The sequence below is a fragment of the Semicossyphus pulcher genome, unplaced genomic scaffold (genome assembly GCF_022749685.1).
Source record: "Semicossyphus pulcher isolate SPU_LCO1_2020_fin unplaced genomic scaffold, fSemPul1.0.p SCAF_11, whole genome shotgun sequence".
Lineage (NCBI taxonomy): Eukaryota > Metazoa > Chordata > Actinopteri > Labriformes > Labridae > Semicossyphus > Semicossyphus pulcher.
The window spans coordinates 2,241,237-2,262,525 of record NW_027211615.1 but is presented as its reverse complement, the minus strand read 5'-3'; the positions used below and the strand labels follow the sequence as shown (position 1 = coordinate 2,262,525).

The following is a 21,289-nucleotide window of genomic DNA, read 5'->3' as shown; positions in this document are numbered from 1 at the left end:
GTCATTTCACGTTCATGTGTTTACATCAAACATGAAACAATTTGGTTTCCAGTTTGTCAGAAAGTATTTAGCATGTATGGACAGCAAAATAAATTATCATTCGTTTTAGATATGGCACTGTGGTTGCATCTATAGTCCAGGTATTTTATTGTTTGGGTCATGTGACTAAAAACAAACAGGTGTCCTACACTCAATACTGTGCCTGAATGCATCCTGTGTGAACACAGCATAATCAAGGCTCTGTGCTGCCCCCCAGAGTTCAAAAACCACTTAATGCTGCTTTAAGTCAGAGACCAGTCGTTTCTGATGATCATTGTCTGTGTGGTGCATTTAGCCTTCTGTAGCAGATGAACTCCCATGATCCCTTGTGGTTTCTGTGATGTCATCTGAGGCATGAAATGAACATATTTGTAAGGAGCACAACGACGTGGCACGTAGACGCACTGGGGCTTCTCCTCCTGCTACAGTTTGAGCAGCACAGTGACAGTCAGACCAGTTGAGACGAGGGGCACAGCAGGAAACAGCTGATCACAGCAGGAGACAGAGGACAGCCTGAGTCTCTGAGGGCTGGTCTGAGATCTGTTCATGCCCGCCCAGTCTGGTGCAAAGGTCACACGGAGGTCAGAATGTGTAAACTGGGAGGAGTTGAATTGTTAACAGGTGAGCGATGTGTTTTTGTGTGTTGGGTAATTTCACTTTCAATCACTCTATCATAACATTCATGAAGAATCTCTGAGGGAGCTATGAAGTCCTTCTTTAAATCAAAGTGGATTTTGTTTCCCTCCTGTGCATGCACAATGTACTTCGACTTTAAATAACAATATTCCAAAAGTCTAAAAAATATTTATTTTTATCCTGTAACTATTATGGCACTCTGTTTCTATTGTTTATGCATGTCTATGTTTATGTGAAGCACTTTGGGCTGCATTTCTTCCATACAAGGAAACTTCTGACCAATTAGGAGAAACACTGTGCTGATGTGGGCTTTAACGACCAGCCAGGCTGGAGACTATGGGTGTAAATTTAAAGTAATCTATGGTAGGAAATATTATTGTTGCACCAATCATTATTTGATCAATCATGATGTAAACAACTAAGAAAAATAGTTTTTCTTCCAAAGGATATAAAATGTAATGAATATTATATAATCTCCATTTAAAAACTCAGGTTTCAGAGAGTTTAGAGCAGAAACTTTATCAGAAATTAAAAAGTGAAGTGACCCAGCAATCTGTCTGTTCTTGTGTTCTGACGTGTCTGTTCTTGTGTTCTGACGTGTCTGTTCTCGTGTTCTGACGTGTCTGTTCTCGTGTTCTGACGTGTCTGTTCTTGTGTTCTGACGTGTCTGTTCTTGTGTTCTGATGTGTCTGTTCTTGTGTTCTGATGTGTCTGATCTTGTGTTCTGACGTGTCTTTTCTTGTGTTCTAACGTGTCTGTTCTTGTGTTATGACATGTCTGTTCTTGTGTTCTAATGTGTCCTTGTGTTCTAACGTGTCTGTTCTTGTGTTCTTGTGTCCTGACGTGTCTGTTCTTTTGTTCTGACGTGTCTGTTCTTGTGTTATGACATGTCTGTTCTTGTGTTCTAATGTGTCCTTGTGTTCGAACATGTCTGTTCTTGTGTTCTTGTGTTCTGACGTGTCTGTTCTTGTGTTCTGACGTGTCTGTTCTTGTGTTTTGACGTGTCTGTTCTTGTGTTCTGACTTGTCTGTTCTTGTGTCATAACATGTCTGTTCTTGTGTCCTGACGTGTCTGTTCTTGTGTTCTGACGTGTCTGTTCTTGTGTTCTGACGTGTCTGTTCTTGTGTCCTGACGTGTCTGTTCTAGTGTTATGATGTGTCTGTTCTTGTGTTATGACGTGTCTGTTCTTGTGTTCTGACGTGTCTGTTCTTGTGTCCTGACGTGTCTGTTCTTGTGTCCTGACGTGTCTATTCTTGTGTCCTGACGTGTCTGTTCTTGTGTCCTGACGTGTCTGTTCTTGTGTCCTGACGTGTCTGTTCTTGTGTCCTGACGTGTCTGTTCTTGTGTTCTGATGTGTCTGTTCTTGTGTTCTAACGTGTCTGTTCTTGTGTTCTGACGTGTCTGTTCTTGTGTCCTGACGTGTCTGTTCTTGTGTTCTGACGTGTCTGTTCTTGTGTCCTGACGTGTCTGTTCTAGTGTTATGATGTGTCTGTTCTTGTGTTCTGACTCGTCTGTTCTAGTGTTATGATGTGTCTGTTCTTGTGTTCTGATGTGTCTGTTCTTGTGTCCTGACGTGTCTGTTCTTGTGTCCTGACGTGTCTGTTCTAGTGTTATGACGTGTCTGTTCTTGTTTCCTGAAGTGTCTGTTCTTGTGTTTTGACGTGTCTGTTCTTGTGTTCTGACTTGTCTGTTCTTGTGTCATAACATGTCTGTTCTTGTGTCCTGACGTGTCTGTTCTTGTGTCCTGACGTGTCTGTTCTTGTGTCCTGACGTGTCTGTTCTTGTGTTCTGATGTGTCTGTTCTTGTGTTCTAACGTGTCTGTTCTTGTGTTCTGATGTGTCTGTTCTTGTGTTCTGATGTGTCTGTTCTTGTGTTCTGACGTGTCTGTTCTTGTGTCCTGACGTGTCTGTTCTAGTGTTATGATGTGTCTGTTCTTGTGTTCTGACTCGTCTGTTCTAGTGTTATGATGTGTCTGTTCTTGTGTTCTGATGTGTCTGTTCTTGTGTCCTGACGTGTCTGTTCTTGTGTCCTGACGTGTCTGTTCTAGTGTTATGACGTGTCTGTTCTTGTTTCCTGAAGTGTCTGTTCTTGTGTCCTGACGTGTCTGTTCTAGTGTTATGATGTGTCTGTTCTTGTGTTCTGATGTGTCTGTTCTTGTGTCCTGACGTGTCTGTTCTTGTGTCCTGACGTGTCTGTTCTTGTGTTCTGACGTGTCTGTTCTTGTGTTATGATGTGTCTGTTCTTGTGTCCTGACGTGTCTGTTCTTGTTAAGATGTGTCTGGGCTGTCCTCTGCAGGTTCAGGAGGCTCCTGTGGTCTGTACATGAAGGTAAGGAGGAACAGAGCCACATCATAAGAACACCAATAGGCTGTGTGTGATGTCACTGCTGACCAATAGCGGCTCTCCACCAAACCCTCCCGCAGCTCAAAGTCAATGCGTCTCTCCAGCTCCACTGGAACAGAGAAAAACACAGGTCAGTGACAGCAAGCTGTATAATACTCTGAATGCTACTGATATTGGTAACACAATGGAAGGCTCTACACGGTCATAATAACAGCAGCATTAATACTGCCAAAGTTCCCATCATTCTTTATTAGCTGGGACAATCCAAATTATTCAGGCAGTGTATACACTGTATGAAAACAATATACAATCTCAAACCTGTTTTCATGTCATTATTATAATTTAGCTTCCACATTATTCTTCTAAATATTTGTAATGTCTTGAGAACATGATGTGTTGTGCTGTCTGGCCTGCTACACGTCTGTTCTGATCCTGCACTCCCTTAATCCCTCCCTTAATGAATGTGAAGACAGTTGGGCTCTTAGCAGCCTCTGCCATCAGTGGGTGAATGTGACACGTAGTGTAAAAGCAGCTTTGAGTGGTCACAAAGACTAGAAAAGTGCAGTCAAGTTACCATTTAGCACTTTGTAACAGAAGTTTTTCTGGTCTGTTGTATATTTTATTTTATAATGTTTACCTGACCTTGTGAGGAAGCTAAGTGAATCAATTTAATCTGAATTTAACATTCATTTACTTAAATGTGTGCAATTGCGTTTGATTCTCATTCTAATATTGAAGACTAATTTGTCTGTTTTCTTTTAATAGAAAAACCAACATGTTTACTGACACTGAACCTGAAAAATAAATGTGGAAAAATGGGAAGTGCTGCTGCCTGCTTCATCTGTATGTAATGAATGCTCATATCATCAAGTCTCTGCCAGTCTTTCACTGTACAGTTACTGTATTACACTGAACAAAAATATACACTTTTGTTTTTGCTCCCATTCTTCATGAGCTGAACTCAAAGATCAAAGACTTTTTCTATGTACACAAAAGGCCTATTTCTCTCAAATATTGTTCACAAATGTGTCTAAATCTGTGTTAGTGAGCACTTTTCCTTTGCAGAGATAATCCATCCACCTCACAGGTGTGGCATATCAAGATGCTGATTAGACAGCATGATTATTGCATTATTATTCCTCATCGGGGTCTCGACCTGACTGCAGTTCGTCGTTGTAACCGACTTGAGTGGACAAATGCTCACATTCGATGGCGTCTGGCACTTTGGAGAGGTGTTCTCTTCACGGATGAATCCCGGTTTTCACTGTACAGGGCAGATGGCAGACAGCAGACAGCGTGTATGGCGTCGTGTGGGTGAGCGTTTTGTGAATCGAGTGGCCCATGGTGGCGGTGGGGTAATGGTATGGGCAGGCGTATGTTATGGACAACGAACACAGGTGCATTTTATTGATGGCATTTTGAATGCACAGAGATACCGTGACGAGATCCTGAGGCCCATTGTTGTGCCATTCATCCACGACCATCACCTCATGTTGCAGCATGATAATGCACGGCCCCATGTTGCAAGGATCTGTACACAATTCCTGGAAGCTGAAAACATCCCAGTTCTTGCATGGCCAGCATACTCACCGGACATGTCACCCACTGAGCATGTTTGGGATGCTCTGGATCGGCGTATACGACAGCGTGTTCCAGTTCCTGCCAATATCCAGCAGCTTGGCAGCCATTGAAGAGGAGTGGACCAACATCCCACAGGCCACAATCAACAACCTGATCAACTCTATGCGAAGGAGAAGTGTTGCACTGCGTGAGGCAAATGGTGGTCACACCAGATACTGACTGGTTTTCGGGACCCCCCCGGACCTCCCCAATACAGTAAAACTGCACATTTTAGAGTGGCCTTTTATTGTGGCCAGCCTAAGGCACACCTGTGCAATAATCATGCTGTCTAATCAGCATCTTGATATGCCACACCTGTGAGGTGGATGGATTATCTCGGCAAAGGAGAAGTGCTCACTAACACAGATTTAGACAAATATTTGAGGAAAAATAGGCCTTTTGTGTACATAGAAAAAGTCTTAGATCTTTGAGTTCAGCTCATGAAGAATGGGAGCAAAAACAAAAGTGTTGCGTTTATATTTTTGTTCAGTGTATAATTTTATAGTTATGCTTGTTTTTGAGCTGCAGCGGTGTTCCTTGCCTGAGCAGGAGCAGTCCCCTGTACCTGAGCAGATGCAACTTCTGTAGCCCTCAGTTCCTGCTGAGATGCAGCAGTCCTCTGTTCCAGTGCGGAAGCAGTGTCTTGTGTCATTGCTTCCTGCACCCTGCTTTCACCCTCCGGTATGGATTAGCACTGAGGCCTGTCCTGCACTGCAGAACCCAATGACAGGTCCTGCAGTCCTGTCGCATTCCCTGGTCCTACACTTCACGCATCGGCCTCCTGCCTCTTTTATTGGCCACAAAAGTGAGAAGTCCAGAGTCGCTCCCTAGACTGGAGCTTCTCCCGATTCCCTCCTCCAGACCCCCCACCCACCTTCTGCTGCAAACCTATTTCACCTGCAGATATCCTCTATTCTGAGCTGCAGCAGTTTCCTGTTCCTGAACTTCCACAGAACCCTGAGATTCAGCAGTCTTCTGTTCCAGTACAGCAGCAGTCTCGTGGCGTTGCTTCCTACAGGCTACCTGCCAAATCTGCTCACCTGCTGTCCATATACAGAACAACCTAACAGTATTTCTAACACAGATTTTAACTCGCTCATTGCCAGATCATTTAATTGGCAACAATAGTAGAAAGGTGCTTCAGGTCTCTCTTGTTTCCTGATTTGTTCTCTGAGTTTTATTAGTAAAATAAATGTTCTTTGTGTTCAGAATCAATCCCCGTCTTTCTGTCTCCCTCCTTATCCTTGTGCCACTCCAGCATTTTGTTCATCTTCATAAACACTGTAACAGAATTTTTTTTTTTTTCTCTTTCTCTACTCTGTGAGGTTCCTGTGCTGAAGGGGGGGAAGTGGAACAGGATCTTAAAGAGCTGAAGAACATTTTTCTGGGTGTGACTAACTTGAGCCTCTGATGTTTAGTTGCAGGTAAAGGTACTTACAGGAGGTGTTGTCCATGACGGCTGAGGTGGACTGGGACATGGCAGAATCCACCTCCCTCCTCTCCTCCTCTATCTGTTTGTCTTTCTCTTCACTCTCTTCCACCGGAACTCCTTCCTCTCCTGATGCCACGTTTTCCACTTCAGAGGCTCCGCCCTCACAATCTGATGGCTCCTCCTCCACTCCGCCCACCTGGCCACTGGACCGAGAAAAGCGGGAAAACAGGATTCCTCCAATTCCTTTTCCTATACTTGCAGCACCTGAGGGGCAGTGAGATCCACATCAAATAAGTCACTTGTCATCAAGTCATCAATACGAAATCAGTCCACAGCACATCAGATTTGGATGGAGCCTTTTGGCTTCAATCGTAAAGCCAATACAGAAGTGTCTTAAATCTGCATTCTGTCTAATGTCCAGCAGGGGGCGACTCCGCAGCATGATGTTCATTTAGTCAATGATGCTCCCATTTAGAGTCACACAGACCATAAAGCAGGGGAGGGTTTAGGGCGGGGCTACCTGTGATTGACAAGTTGCTAACAAGAAAACCTGAAAAATGTCTTGTTCAGTGTTTGTACTAAAAGACCAGTGTTGGGGTCGTTACTCAAAAGTAATGCATTACTTTACCGACTCCCTGTGGAGAGTAATTGGTTACACTACACGTTACATTACTTTTGCGTTACTCATTTGCCTCCCAGAGTCATCAGTGTGATGTGCCCGAATGAGTGCATGTGACGAATGGAAACTTAAAGGAGATGCATTGTCGCATAATTACTAGTTAACAATATAACGTTAAACCTTACGGATGCCCACGTATCAGCACAAATCCCTATCCTAAGACGGAGTTGTCTGTATTTTGCAGAGTATGTTTCTGAAAGATTCTACTGTAGAGACAGGCACATGTCCTCAACTAAACGATGCCACAAGCCTGTTAATCTCTGCATTTGTTACCTGTTGTCGGAAAGCAAGCTTTGGCTGCCTGGTTGGGGTCGGCATACAATCAGCTCGAGCATCACTCTGGCTCCGGGGGTCTTTCGGGACCCGCTTTGTGTTCTCATGTTGCTTTTGCAGGTGCTTGGTTATTTTCCGTGTTGTGTTCACAGCAGTGGATAGGTGCTCCTGGCCTGGACACAGTTTGCACTTTACCATTAGATTATTGTCCTTTCGCGCAGCAAATTCAAAGTAATGTCGACATGTCCACTCCTCAATTGTTGTAGGTTTTGCCTCATCCCTGTTTGGACTCCAGCCAAGTCGTGACGTGAGGTCAAGCGATTGTTGCACGCGCAGTATGCACTGTGGGAGTGTGCATGAAAGGCAGAAGAACTTCTGCAGCGCAAGTAACGAGTAACGACATAATTGTTTGATTAGTAACGGTGATGTGATTACTGAATTTAAGACAGTATTGCATTACTGGTTACAGACAAAAGTAATGTGATTACAATACAGATTACACCCAACACTGTAAAAGACACTCTGAGGAGTTGGCTCTTCTGATCTCCGGTCGATCTCAGTCGTCTATAGTTTCCAGCTGGAAAAAGATTGGTGTCACATTTTGAGTATCTGATGAATAAACTAAAATAAAAAGTGTAATCAGGTCACAGCGGCCTGTCGGTGCTTTTAGTATCTGATGCATTAAGTAGAAGTAACATCAGGCTGTCAGTCCAGCACACAGCAGATAATTGCTTGTATTGATCTGTTTGGAGCATGCTCACTATCCACTGCTTGCCTTGCTACAATATCAGCAGAGCCAGCAGCTCGTGTTTCACTCAGCTCAGATCAGGAACCACCGAGTGTGGCTGCTGATTTTCTGTGAGGCTTTATCCCTGTATTAATCAAACCCCTGCCCTCACACTGAGATATTCCCTGCCTGTACCGAGATTTACTCTGCTTCTGCATACTCTTCAGTCAGGTTTCACATCCACCACAGCTCTTTCACTGTACTATTTCCTAAACTGGTTCTTAACCATGAAACAAAAAACACCGTTTATGTTCTGTTCTCCTGTGTACAGCCACCCCCCTCCCCCGTGCTCACCCATGATGCTGGCCTTGCCCAGGCTGGTGAAGGACTCTCCGTAGTGCCGTCGGGCCTGGGGCGGGGAGGTGCAGGGGCTGGGGATGCTCTCCGAGTCCGACACCGAGGCCGTCTCCTTCGACAGGTTGAGCAGCGTGGGTCTGATCTGATCGTACGGTGTCGGACTGGTGGTGTTATACCTGCAGACCACACCGTCCTCAGGTCACTGTTCTCATTAACACTGCCACAGTTTAACAAGATCAGTACTACACCTTTAGCTTACATTTTTCAACAGCTAATGTAAACAGCTAAGGTTCCGAGTTAGCATGCTGTCAGTAATGTTAGCAAAGTTGCATGCCCATCTTAGTTGTAGTGACTTGAGAATACAACAGGAAAGTTAAAACAACACAGTTAATAACCCTCTAGCTAACATTTGACGACACTAATATTACCCACTGACTTGTTTGACAGAGGAACATGACACGATGGGGTAGGTAGGCAGAACAATCCTAAGTAACAGCCACTAGCTAACGGTAATGCTCAGAATCAGCTGAATGCTAACGTTAACTGTTGTGAGCTAGCTTAAAATATTAACAACCTATAAGACATGGGGAGTGAAACTGCAACAGGAAACAGCAGGCCACATTTCAAGTTAAAACATAATTCAGTAATTAATTTTACTCATCAGGTGTTGACAGCTAAATCACAAAAGCTAACATTAGCATTCCACTAATTTCTAGCTAACCCTACTCTGAGCTAGCTAACCTTTGTGTAGGCTGATAATTGACACCTTTCCTGTGGTATTATGTAACACTTATAAACAGAGATGTCAGCTAGGAAGTGACTGGATGCTACATTAGCATTGCTTAATGTTTAGCTTATGAGTTTGTGACTTGAAATGTGGCATGATGTACCTCCTGGGAGTCAGGAGTTGTTGGCTTTTCCCCAGAGAGATTAAGGCAGACCATAGTGATGAGAAGATCAGTTATTTTAGGTTTCCTAAGTGTCAACTCGCCGCTCTCTCACGGGGCGAGCGAGCAGTGAGTCTGCTACTTCTTTAGTCTGATAACTTAACACCTGCAGTCAGTCACCGACACAAACAGAGTTAAAGTCGCTCATTCACCAGTAAATGGATCAGACACAGACTCGTGAAATAAATGGCTACGTCCATTATTCACACAGTCTATGGGTGAATAGTAGGTTTATAATATAGAAGTGAGACAGCATTCATTGCACTGATACAGATAGAGATTTTGTCTGTGACACACAAACACATGACGTGTCTTACCAGTGGATCTGAACAGGTGCCATGTTACTGTAGTGCTTTAAGATCAGAGGCTCCAGCCTGTACGCCTGAAACACACACACATATAACCACACTGAGCTGATGGTTTCTGCTCATAATAATGTTGATGTCAGCTTCATTCTGTGCCATATGAACACTACAGACTGTTTCTCACCACGGGGTCTGTGGGGTGGAAGATGTTGAAGAGGCGTTTGCAGATGGATGTGGGGAGGATGTGGTCCTGCATGCCGTTGTTTCCAGGGCGGATCCCTCGCAGGGCCAAGAACACTGCCAGAGGAGAGCCCATGCAGAAGAAGTTCTCAACCTGCGCAGAAAATCAGACGTCCAACAAACATGAGTTATCATGACAAGTCTGTGTGGATCGGGGTGAATCAAACGCTGCTCTGAAATATCAGGACAAAAGACCCTTAAGAGCAAAAATCCAGATGATTCTCACCCAGATACAAAAGCTTCATGACTTATATCCTTCTTCATCGGCCATGCTGCATACTCTGAGCTGTATGCTTCCACACATGATGGACAGGAAGTCTCTGACAGTAAACAGTCTAACAGGTTTACCTTGAACTTCAGAGCGGGCACTGAAACACAGGAGGAGGTCTGCAGACCCTGGAACTGATCCTCCAGGTCCCTCAGCCTGCAGGGAGGAGACCACACAGAGAGCAGAGTGCAGTGAAATCTAAATCTGAGACACATCACGACAGGGCAAACATTATCATGTCAGACATTACTGTGGACATCACTGTAATGCTGCTGACCATGGCTGGAGCAATGCAGACGTAGGTATCCCATTAATGTCACTTTATAAATGTCTTTAATCAAATGAGAGAGAATGTCAGTCAGAGTGTGGAGAGCTGCTCTGAGGTCAGTTTGAGGTCTTTAAATCTGATCTAATGGTTTAAAGGTGGAGGAGACTCAGAGTCTGACAGTTATGGTGGAGGTGGAGGAGCTGCTTCGTGATGGTCTGTTTCTATTTATACTCTATTATCTTTATTTAAGGACTCATTCATGAGGCTGTGATTCGTCCCACAGAGAAAAAGTCCTGCACATTGATCAGTTTGTCATATGCATTTAGCACATGGGAAAGGATGGAGCTGAAGTGGGGATTTGAAAGTTCACACCAAGGAATGCCAGGTATATGTATCTGTTCAAGTGTGGTCCTATCTCAGGTTAAATTAATGGCACTCGATCCATTCACATGCTCTGATAGACACTGTGCTCCACATTCTCTGCTAGTTCTCATAGTTCAGACTCCGTTTTTTTCTCTTTTTTAAGTTAAAGAAACAGTTAGGTTAATAATAATAATAATAATTAAATATTGGGGAAAAAACAATTAATGAATTAGAATTGTCCTAACTTTTCACCCCTGGTTATCTGTCCTCTACCCGATGTTGTCTGGCATCCTACGTCATTTAATAAGATAGAAACATCTGGCTGATTTATTACCATGAACCATAGACTGTATAAAAAGATGGCCGACATGGCAGCTCCCAAAAAGTGAAGCCAAACCCTCTCTGTCGCCCCCTGTTGACTGGCAGCAGTATAGGTCATAAAGCCCGCCTCCTCCATGTTAACAGATGGGACAAATGAGTCAAACTATAAAATCAAATACACGTCAAATACATTTTTCTCAAACATGGTTTCTGTCATTATAGTTAGTTCTTATCATGCTGATTTACGTCCAAGTGTTCATTTTTCGGACAAGTTTATTTTTAATTAGTTATTTGATGCTGTCAAGTGGGGGTGGGACCTCATGATTGACAGTTCTGTTGACCAATCCAGCTCCTGCAGCCGATCTGTTCCGGATTAGCAGAGTAGAGGAAGATCGGCAAAAGGAAACGTAACTAAAACAATCACTACAGTCATTGAAGTTTCCAAAGCTGTGAACGTTAACCTCAGACCAACACAGAGAAGCTGTTCTGCTGTTAAACACGCCGGCGTGCGGGATCCTTGCTGTGTTTTCGGTAAGTTAAGTGTGTGTTTGGGTTAGCGGAAGTGGCTACGACCGCTTCACTCGCCGATCTCTACTGCGCATTCTCTGGCTCCATATGACGTCACCGTCACAAGATGACAGCGCCTATCACAGGGGCTATTTTTGCATCACTTTTGTACAATGAGAGCAGATAGAGACGTCATCCATCTATATATACAGTCATGAACTGGTAACATGTCAGGGTAAAGAAAGAATAGAGTATATAACTAACCCTCACTGAATGTCCACAGAGAGGAGTGTGGAAATGCAGGAGAGGAAGGACAGGACGCTTCTCTACAACCAGCACACATTCAGTCTCATGCTCTCTGCATGCTGAAGCTAATCCGACATGAGGGTCGTAATCCGACAGGAGAGTTCAAAGACTGTCAGACAAATGAGGATCACCTCCTCCTGTTTCTAACCTGAGGTGCGTGAGTCTCAGCTGCTCCTGCAGGTGGCGCTCCTGTTCGCTAGGCCACCGGGCCTTGGTCTCCTCGGGGTCAGGCGCTTCCTGATGATGAAAGCGAACGGGGTCCCAGCCCGTCATGATGTCGAAGGTGATGACGCAGCCCAGCGAGTGCGACACGATGGACACCTTGCCGCTCTTCTCGAAGTCCGGATTCCTCGAGCAAAAGAGCGAGTAGAGACGGTTCAGCTCCAAAGTCAGGCCGCGGGTGATCTGCACACGCACGCGCGCACACACACACACACACACACACACACACACACACACACACACACACACAAACACAATGCATGTTTATGTTATGATCTATTTTTTCAGAGTCAGGCAGTGGACATGTTTCAGAGCTGAGCGGCCATCTTGGATGAAAACAGCTTATTGAGGCTTGTCTGCTCTGAGAGGAGACAGACCAGCTGACCTGCAGGATGGAGGTGTTTCTTTAGGTGGACTGGTGTGTAGTTTAGTTTCTCACACAGTGGTGTGTCTGAAGTTTGCTCTTGTCGGCAGGTTAAGGCTAAAATAAAGTTAAAGTGTTGCCTGCAGGGACTCCGGTAAAGAGTCAGAGTCACCTCGTCTCTGTACAGCGGGCTGGTGTAGTACATGATGTCCATGGCACTGCTGTTCAGCATGTCTCTGAGACCCCGCACCTTGTCCGGAGTGATGGAGTCCACCGTGTCTGCAGGGAGAACACACACACACACACACTCACACACACACACACACACACACACACACACACACACACACACACACACACACACACACACACACGCTCTCTCTGGTTAAAAACACCCTACATGTCAGGGGTTCATCATGCTGCCTCTCATTGCTTTAAATGTGAAAGCAACATAAAATCAGCCTCTATGCAGACGACCTACAGCTGTACTTATAAAACACATCAAACCCTCAGCATCAGGTCATTAAGCTCATCAACTGGACTTAATATGCTTCAAAGAACTACTGCAGTCTGAAACGATTCAAACAGCAGGACAGTTAGAGGCTGCTCTCATTCTGTCAGATGACTTTCTGCACTGCTCTTTAGCTGCATTATTGAGCGCAGAGCTGCTGCAGCAGCTTGACAGACTTTTATAGTGTTTATGGGTTTTACCTCAGAGGTCTCCTCCTCTCTGAAACATTTAATCCTTAATGTGACTGACTGAAGCCGTCTCATGTTAACAATCAGAGTTTCTCTGTCGCTGTTCGGCTGCTGATATCCACTAAAGATCCAGATATCTGAAGACTGAACTCCTCCCTCCGTCTGCTTCAATGAACCACTGTAAAATAACAGCAGTCGTATGTTTTGGTTCTTAATGTTCGGTCTGTGTTCAGATCAAAGTGAAGGTAAATTCTCCCTCCAGATATGTCTGCTAAATAATCGCTGTCATGTCTTGGTTCGTCCCATCCCCCGGAGGAGCGCCCGTTCATCTTTCTGTGCTGAGTCTCAGTCTCACTGTAAACAGTAAGTTACACAGAGGCTGCACTCTGGCTTACTTCAGCGGGACGAAGCCCAAACAGAAACAGATTTTCCTGTGATCGACTTTAATTAACGGCTCTTCAGTTTGCTGAAATAACAACATCATGATGCAGATTAGGAATGTCAACATGAAGCTTTGTCAGGTCTGTCCTCAAGAGGAGAAGAAGGTCCCGGCTTCCTTCTACTTGTTTTCTATGGAGCCACTTCAGATGCCTCTAAGATATAGACTTTTACCATGAGTTATCTTTATAGTTATTCGGCTTGCTCTACTCACTGTTTGGTGACTTGTTTGGTTTGTCAGGCTGGCTTAATGTCGGACGGCTCGTGTGCTTAATCAAAATTAATCAAAGTCGTTCCAACACACATTCAACAAGGAAAATAGGCCTTTACAAAACTCACCACCAAATCAGATCAGGAGGATGATGAGCAAACTTAAATTATCTTTACGTTGAACAATAAAACATTAAACCTGTCTCTATTAATTGGCTGGAGCACCGTGGGAATTGTAGTCCTATAACTTTCTATGGCCTACAGAGGTCACCATTAGGTGGCAACACTGTTTTGACCATTTACGAAAAAAAACAAAAACGGAACTGGCTCTAACAAAAACTGCTCATTTGTTGAACGGAGGTCAGATCCATCATTGTTGATGCATTCGAGGAAGTCAGGAAATCTAAATGCTGTGTCATTTGCATTGCCCTATTGCTGCGTCGCATCTCGCCTCTGACATTCCACATCATTTTGTCGCACTAAAAATTCATATTGCTTTTGGTCTGAACACCTTTACAGGTGAAACATGAGACAGATACGCTGATGTTTTTTTGGCGAGTTTAGAATATGGTGCCCCCCCCCACTGCAAATGGTAAAATATATTTTTTCTGCCACACAATATCATTTTTTATTTGTCATGCCAGAGTGCAACACAGCTATCGAGAGAGACCTGATTATTAGAGCTGATATTGCGATAAAGATCGAGCTGACTACAATGTGTTGGGATATGATGACAGGAGGACAGGAGGGGGGTGTGGGGGATTCCTCCCCAGGAAATGTATTAAGTAAAGCTTTATTTTGATGCAATTTTATGCACTCGTTATTTACATTCAAAGTAATCATTGAAATTTTGAAAATGTGAACCTCAGCTACTATCATTTAACATTTAAGAGAGTTACGTTTAGTTTACTGTGATATTAAAGGGTTTTCCTCATTCATAATAAACTTGTTAAGATAGAGTTTCTTTGTCTCTTTCCGTCATATACTGCTATTTCTCTTTCCCTCCCTTTCTATTATATGCTGTCTGTCTGTCTGTCTGTCTGTCTGTCTGTCTGTCTGTATCACGTGTGATTAGACGAGTAGGACGAGCTAATTAAACAACAGAACGTGCAACAAAGAACACCTCTCACCCTCCCCTCTTTTAAAAGATCAAGTTTGAGTTTTTCCAACTGGACCTAAATGCATCTTTCACCTCCCCTCTCGTAACTTGTGTCAGGAAATGCGCACTGAGTGAGTGGTCGAGAAAGTAAGAGAGAGTGACGGTTATTTGCGAGCGGAGCAGAGAGAAGGGTTGGGAGTGAAGGTGTCAGTCTTGCAGCATCATTAAAATGTTTGAACCTGCGCCTCCCAAGAACTTGGCACCCTAGGCACCCGCATATATCGCCTATGCCTTGAGCTGGCCCTGACAAAGAGCATCAATCCATGTTAATGATCAATAGAACTGATCTGTACACAGGAAACTCCTGAAGACGTCAGGATGATGAGATCTCACTTGAGGATGAGGAGCGTTCTGTTCTTGCAACCAACACACCATCATGTCACCATCTCATAACCATGAAGTGCTCAACACAAAGGACTTGTTAGAGGACATGAATAGTCCTGTGGGTGAGCTTAAAAACCAGATTCATTATGGATGTCTGAATCTTTCCATCAAGCAGCTTAGTATTAAACTCTTCAGTCAGGTTAGCTTGAGTCGTACCTCCATCCAGAGCCAGCTTCGACCTCCACTCCACCGGGAGGAACTCCACGTGCTCCGTGGTGCGATCAGAGAAGTGCTTCTCCTCCATCTTCCTGGCGGCATCTCTCATCCTGCAGGAGCACAGTGACGTCATCAGTTATGATGTTTATTCTCATGTTACCTGCTCACGTCCTGCTGACTCACATGCTGGTGTTCCTGATGATGCGGCCCTGGTCCATCTTCTGTCCGATGCCGTGCACCACGAACACGATGTGTGTGGTTTCAGGGGGCGTGTCCTCAGGAGCCGCCTCCTCCACGTATCCTCGATGGAGACGCGTCCCGCTGCTGGAGGCTGAAGAAGAGAGGGAGGGGTTACACCTGAGGCTGAGAAGCAGTGCACACCTGATTAATCTATTTTTTCAAAATCAAGCCTTTTACACATGACCACCACCTCCACCACAGGGCTGTGATGGATCTTCTCTCCTGTGTGTGTGTGTGTGTGTGTGTGTGTGTGTGTGTGTGTTTCACTCACCTTTAGAGAAGCCGAGTTTCTGCGTGACGGTGCGGGCGATCTTGGAGGTGGTGGCGTCACTGTACAGGTAAACCTCATCCACGCTGTGCCAGTCCACATGACTCCTGCTCAGCTTCAGACTGTGGATGGCTGACACACACACACATGCACACACACACACCGAACACACACACACACACACACACACACACACACCGTGATTAACAGACTCACACTTCATAGAGTGATTAAAGTGACATCCTCATGAGGCCTGCAGAGAGTGTGTGTGTAATGATACACACAGTGAACACACACTCCTCCTCTCTCAGGTGAGCTTCAGCTCAAACATCACCTGACAGACCTGACTGACTGTGTGTCTCTGTGACACACAGCAGCAGCCTCTCCACCTCCACCATAGACAGTCTATAAGAAGAGGACTCAGCACATTGTGGACGGCTCTTAGGGCAGTTTCTCTCTTGTTTTGTTGGAGCAGGAAATGACCATATGGATGTGAGGGTGGAGCCAAAGAGGATTGTTAGAAAGCGCTAAGTTATCAGCTAACGGTCGTGGATACACCCCATTTCACTGATAAATCACTTGCAGTGACTGGAGTGGCAAACATTACGTGTGGCGAGTACTTGACGTCAACTAGCACGAGCTCGAGCACACCTCGAGGAGAAACGCCTTCGATGCTATATTTCAGCACACGTTAATATAATAACCTGAATGGAGGCTCCTGTTCCACAAAACAGTCATTTAAATATGCCAACGCCAAATCAAAGCAATGTTTTAATTTACCAAAGCTTTCAGGTAGCCTATAGCAAGTCTGTGTTTGCTTTCCTGAGGTGTGTGTGAAACATTTGGGCCAGCCTGCAAAACAAGGCTAAGCAAACAATGTTTAACAACAATGTTAAATATGAATGTAGTTATACTGTTTATGTCAGGCCTGAGTTATATATATGTCAATATATGGCTGGATAAAACACATTATTGCCAACAATGTTTAACAACTATGTTAACCATAACAATACATTTTATTTATAGGCGCCTGTCAAAACAATCAAGGTCACCTTACAAGGCCAAGTTAAAAACAACAAGAAAAACGATGCTACAATAAATCAACATGTTACATACAGACTGCAGGATGAATGGCACCATTACCTGGAAATGCATCCCTCTGCAACTGAATCAGTCTTTTGGAGAAGCCAATGGAAAATTAGCCAGGTGTGATGTATAAAAGGTATTCTCATTAGATGGGTCGGCTCTATAGACACTCTCTCCACGTCACTCCCGACTGGGGAAACATCTAAACGAATCCAATCAGAACTTAACGGGACAAATAAGCTGCTTAAACAAACGAAAACAACAAACACAGCTGACTTTTTAACAATCATGATGAAGTGCAGAGAGGTTCAAAGTCTTCCTCACCTTGGTCTGTAACAGTTCAGTTCACCGTCACGGATCATTCTTTTATCGCCTACTATAGAATGTATGTCATACTCTGTCATGACTCAAGTCATAGTCAAGTTATTGGCAATTTCAGTTTGTCGGGCTACTGTATAGGGAGATATCACACTTGCACTGAGATTCATTCACAATTATTTTCTTTCCACACTGCAGTGTGTGTGTAAAGTTAAAGATATAAATGTTGGGGGATTTTTTTATTTGTTTCAATGAACATCGGTGCAATGAGGCCTCGTTGTAATAGACCGCCGGCGTGTATCCCCCGCCAACTTGTCGCATCGCACTCCTTGCGCATCATAATGGTGGGGTACATCGAGGTAATGGGAAACTCAACCTTTGAACCTGAACGGTAGTGCTAGCTTGATTGGACTTAGCCACCTTGACATCACCCACAAGCCTCGAGTTCAGCATTCAGGATGTCGCCATCTTGTTTTTGAGGGTGGAGCTCGAGAATGGGGAGGGGTTAGCAGACACTAAGAGATCAGCTAGCATGAGCTCGGTTAGCTTGCTCATAACAGGCTTTTAACTAAATATACGTGGACGACCGACTCCTCAGAGGGTCTTTTCGTCCAACTGAACACTGAACAAGACATTTCAGGTCACCATGGCAGCGCCCTGTCAATCACAGGTAGCCCCGCCCTAAACCCTCCCCTGCTTTCTGGTCTGTGTGACTCTAAATGGGAGCATCAGTGACTAAATGAACATCATGCTGTGTTGAAGAAGACTTAAAACTAGAGATTGAGACCATAAACTCATCAGGAACATGTTTACTGAGGGAATACATCAGGAGAGGAGGAGGACCATTTCTCATAGACTTCTATCAACCAGTGGAGTCGCCCTTGCTGGACGTTAGAGAGAGTGCAGGTTTATGGCACTTATAAACAGTCTGTGCTGTATACACACTGAACACACACTCGTCTCTGTCTGACAACTCACACACACACACACACACACACACACACACACACACACACACACACACACACACACACACACACACACACACACACACACACACACACACACACACACACACACACACTCACACACACACTCACAGACACAGACAGGTACGTCTCCTCACCATCCTTGCTGTCCACTGTGGTCGTCACCACTTCCATCTCGTAGGTGTCCCTCATCTGTTGCCCCCGGAAACGTGCCAGGTGCTCCACCTCAATGAGGTCGCTCTCGTCCTCCTCCAGGGGGAGCCACGTCCCGTCGATGAACCACTGCCCCCTCATCACAGGGATCCGGTCTTGTTCTGAGGGACACATCACGATTAGGTCATGTGTGATTGGTTTATTCACCTCTCTGTGCCTGCCACAGACACTGCAGACAGCAGAGGGAGCGTAAAGAGCTGAACACACAGAGGAGTTATTAAATGATGAGAGTGTGGAGGACACATGACAACAGAAGAGCAGTGTCAGCGTCACTATCAGGTGTGAGAGGTTGAAAACAGCAGCAGAAGAACCTCTATGAAGGAGGTTTGGTTGATGGTATACACACACATTATATTTACACGTTACAGCGCTGTTGGAGGGAGACTGAAGCTGTAAGTTACCACAGCGGTCCTCTGGGCACACACTTTGATCTTTCACTGTTTTTTAACATTTTATGAAACTATAAATAGTGAAAACACACTTCAGAGGAGGGACAAGTTGTCGTAGAGAGCAGCAGCTGGCAGCTTTCTGTCGTCTTAATGAAGCTCATTCCCTGTAAGAGATTTGTACTGTAGATTCAAAGTTCAATACCACATTTAGTCCACACATTGTCTTTATTTTTGTCACTTTGTGACTGTGTCTGAGCATGGTCATAGCTTTCTGTAGTGTGTGACTGTCTGTTGGAGGTAATACTTCTATATGAGGATTTAAATATAAAGTTTGAAGCTGTAAATGACCTTTGTTTAACTTGTGATCAGGCTATTAATCTCTGACTTTTAAACACAGCGATGTGAGGCTACAGTACTATGTAAGACTATATAACACTATAAGACACTGTGATGCTTATTAATCAATTTAATCAGGGAATACAGACATGGTAAATAAATGATATTCCAACATACTGTAGGTCAGCCCAGTCAAAACAAGCTGGTGCTGGTCGTGGTGGCAGCAGCTGAGCTTCTCAAACAGTAGTAGTAGTACAGTGGTAGTAAGTAGGTTAATGTATAAGTATAAGTATGTGTCTGTTGTTGTTCATGTAACAAGGACATATGTTGTTGTGGTAACAAGAACATATGTTGTTGTTGCTCTCTTTGCCTGTCTCTATCCTGCATCTCCTTCTATCCCATGTTCGGCCCATCCAGTCGAGGCAGATGGCTGTTCAACATGAGTCTGGTTCTGCTCGAGGTTTCTGCCTGTTAAAAGGAAGTTTTTCTGCCAATGTGCCGAATATTGCTAAGTGCTACTCATGGTGATTCATGTTGGGCCTCTCTTTAAATAACTTAACAAAGAGTCGGTCTAGACCTGCTCTTTTTGTAAAGTGTCTCGAGATAACTCTGGTTATGATTTGGCGCTATACAAATAAAATTTGATTGATTGATTGATTGATTGATTGATTGATTGATAGTAGTTAGTCGTGTGCTGGCCTGGTGGTACTAATAACATGAATGAAATGTGAGCAGTGTGACAGACGATGATGTGGTGGATGATTGACATGCTCATGGTCTCAGCAGTAATAGTACAGCATCATTAGAACTTAAGTAGTATTAGTAGGCCACAGTAGTAGTATTAACTGCACTAACACTACAGTGTTGGTGCCTTCAAACTCACGGTTCCAGTAAACAGGGTAGCACTCTTTCTCCCGAATGTCCACCTCGTACAGTCCACCTCGAACACACACTGCCTCCACGCTGACCTCCTCTGGCTCCTTCACCTCCTCTGACACCGAGCACCGCTGCCCTCCGGCCCGCTGCACCGCCGGCTCCACCCGGACACCTCCACCCTCAGCCCCGCTATCCAACAGGACCTCCCCGGTCCTGGCTGCCTCTTTCCCCTCGGGCTCAGCGGGCTCGTCCGGTTGTTTGACCTTGTCCGGGTTCTGCTCACAGAACCTCCGGTACACGATCTCGATTTTTAACGAGTCGTGCCCGACGAAAGGCTTCCAGGTCCGCTTGTCCTCCTTGTAGAACCATCGGACCTCCTCCGGTCCCAGCTCCGTGACGATCTCCCCGCGGTGCCGGGAGCTGTTGGACCGGATGCGCTTCTTGGTGGTCACGTTCCCATCACTCTCGGTGTAGTCGGGGTCGATGGACAGATACGATGAGCCCGGATATTCCTCCTCAGGCAGGCCCAGCATCATGCCGTCCTCCTGGGATAGCCGGTGTGAGTCCCCCCGCAGCAGCGGCAGGTGTCTGTCCAGGTCGGGCTGCGCCGGGTCCTGGTCCCCGGCAGCAGAGACACCGTCTCCCAGCGGGGTGTCGTCGTATCCGGACACAAACACGTCGTTGGCCATGTCCCATTCACTGCTGCTGACCGAGTTATTCTCCGAGCTCTGCTGGCGGATGGTCGCTTTTTCCTTCATACTCATGTTTAATGTAATATATAGAAATATGAAATCACACAGTCAGACTAGTGAAACAGATTAACGGCTTCTTCATCCCCAGATGGAACATCTGTATGCCGAGCCGAGCCGGGCCGGACCGTGTCTCCAAACATGTTAGCTAACACACACATTTAAACACACCCAACAGTTTAAGACACACACATACACTTGCTGCTGTCCTGTATGAACACACTCATCTAACGCTCAATCCGCATCAATGACGGAATAATCAATGAACGGTCCTAGCTAGGGATGTAATCTCTGCCGCTCCATGAAGTTAATCATGACACATACAACTTCCTGTTCAAACTTTCAAAATAAAGTCAACATCCGCGACAAAGAATAAGGTCACTACCATGTTCAGTGTTCAGTTGTACTAATAGACACTCTGGAGAGTCGATCGTCCCTGTACATTTAGTTTAATAAAGCCTGTTTAGCCAGCAAAAATTAGTATCCCAATTAATAACACAATTACTGTGAATTATAGATGCACCTTGCTAACCAAGCTAGTGCCCCTCTCCAGCTCCACCC

At 45.0% G+C, this 21,289-nt stretch overlaps 1 protein-coding gene across 1 annotated transcript; it reads right to left on the bottom strand.

The window, feature by feature from the left end:
* Positions 1 to 535: 535 nt before the first annotated feature.
* On the bottom strand, positions 536 to 20,987 carry ddhd1b (DDHD domain containing 1b). The gene is made up of 13 exons (XM_069684494.1): positions 19,987 to 20,987; positions 18,303 to 18,479; positions 15,776 to 15,904; positions 15,448 to 15,595; positions 15,265 to 15,374; positions 12,391 to 12,497; positions 11,781 to 12,037; positions 9,948 to 10,023; positions 9,544 to 9,693; positions 9,372 to 9,436; positions 8,105 to 8,283; positions 6,078 to 6,335; positions 536 to 3,128 (listed from the first exon to the last, which is right to left on the bottom strand). The coding sequence occupies exons 1-13, from the start codon at positions 20,741 to 20,743 to the stop codon at positions 2,944 to 2,946; spliced, it is 2,598 nt and encodes an 865-aa protein (XP_069540595.1). The 5' UTR covers positions 20,744 to 20,987; the 3' UTR covers positions 536 to 2,943.
* Between the last annotated feature and the right edge of the window lie 302 nt (positions 20,988 to 21,289).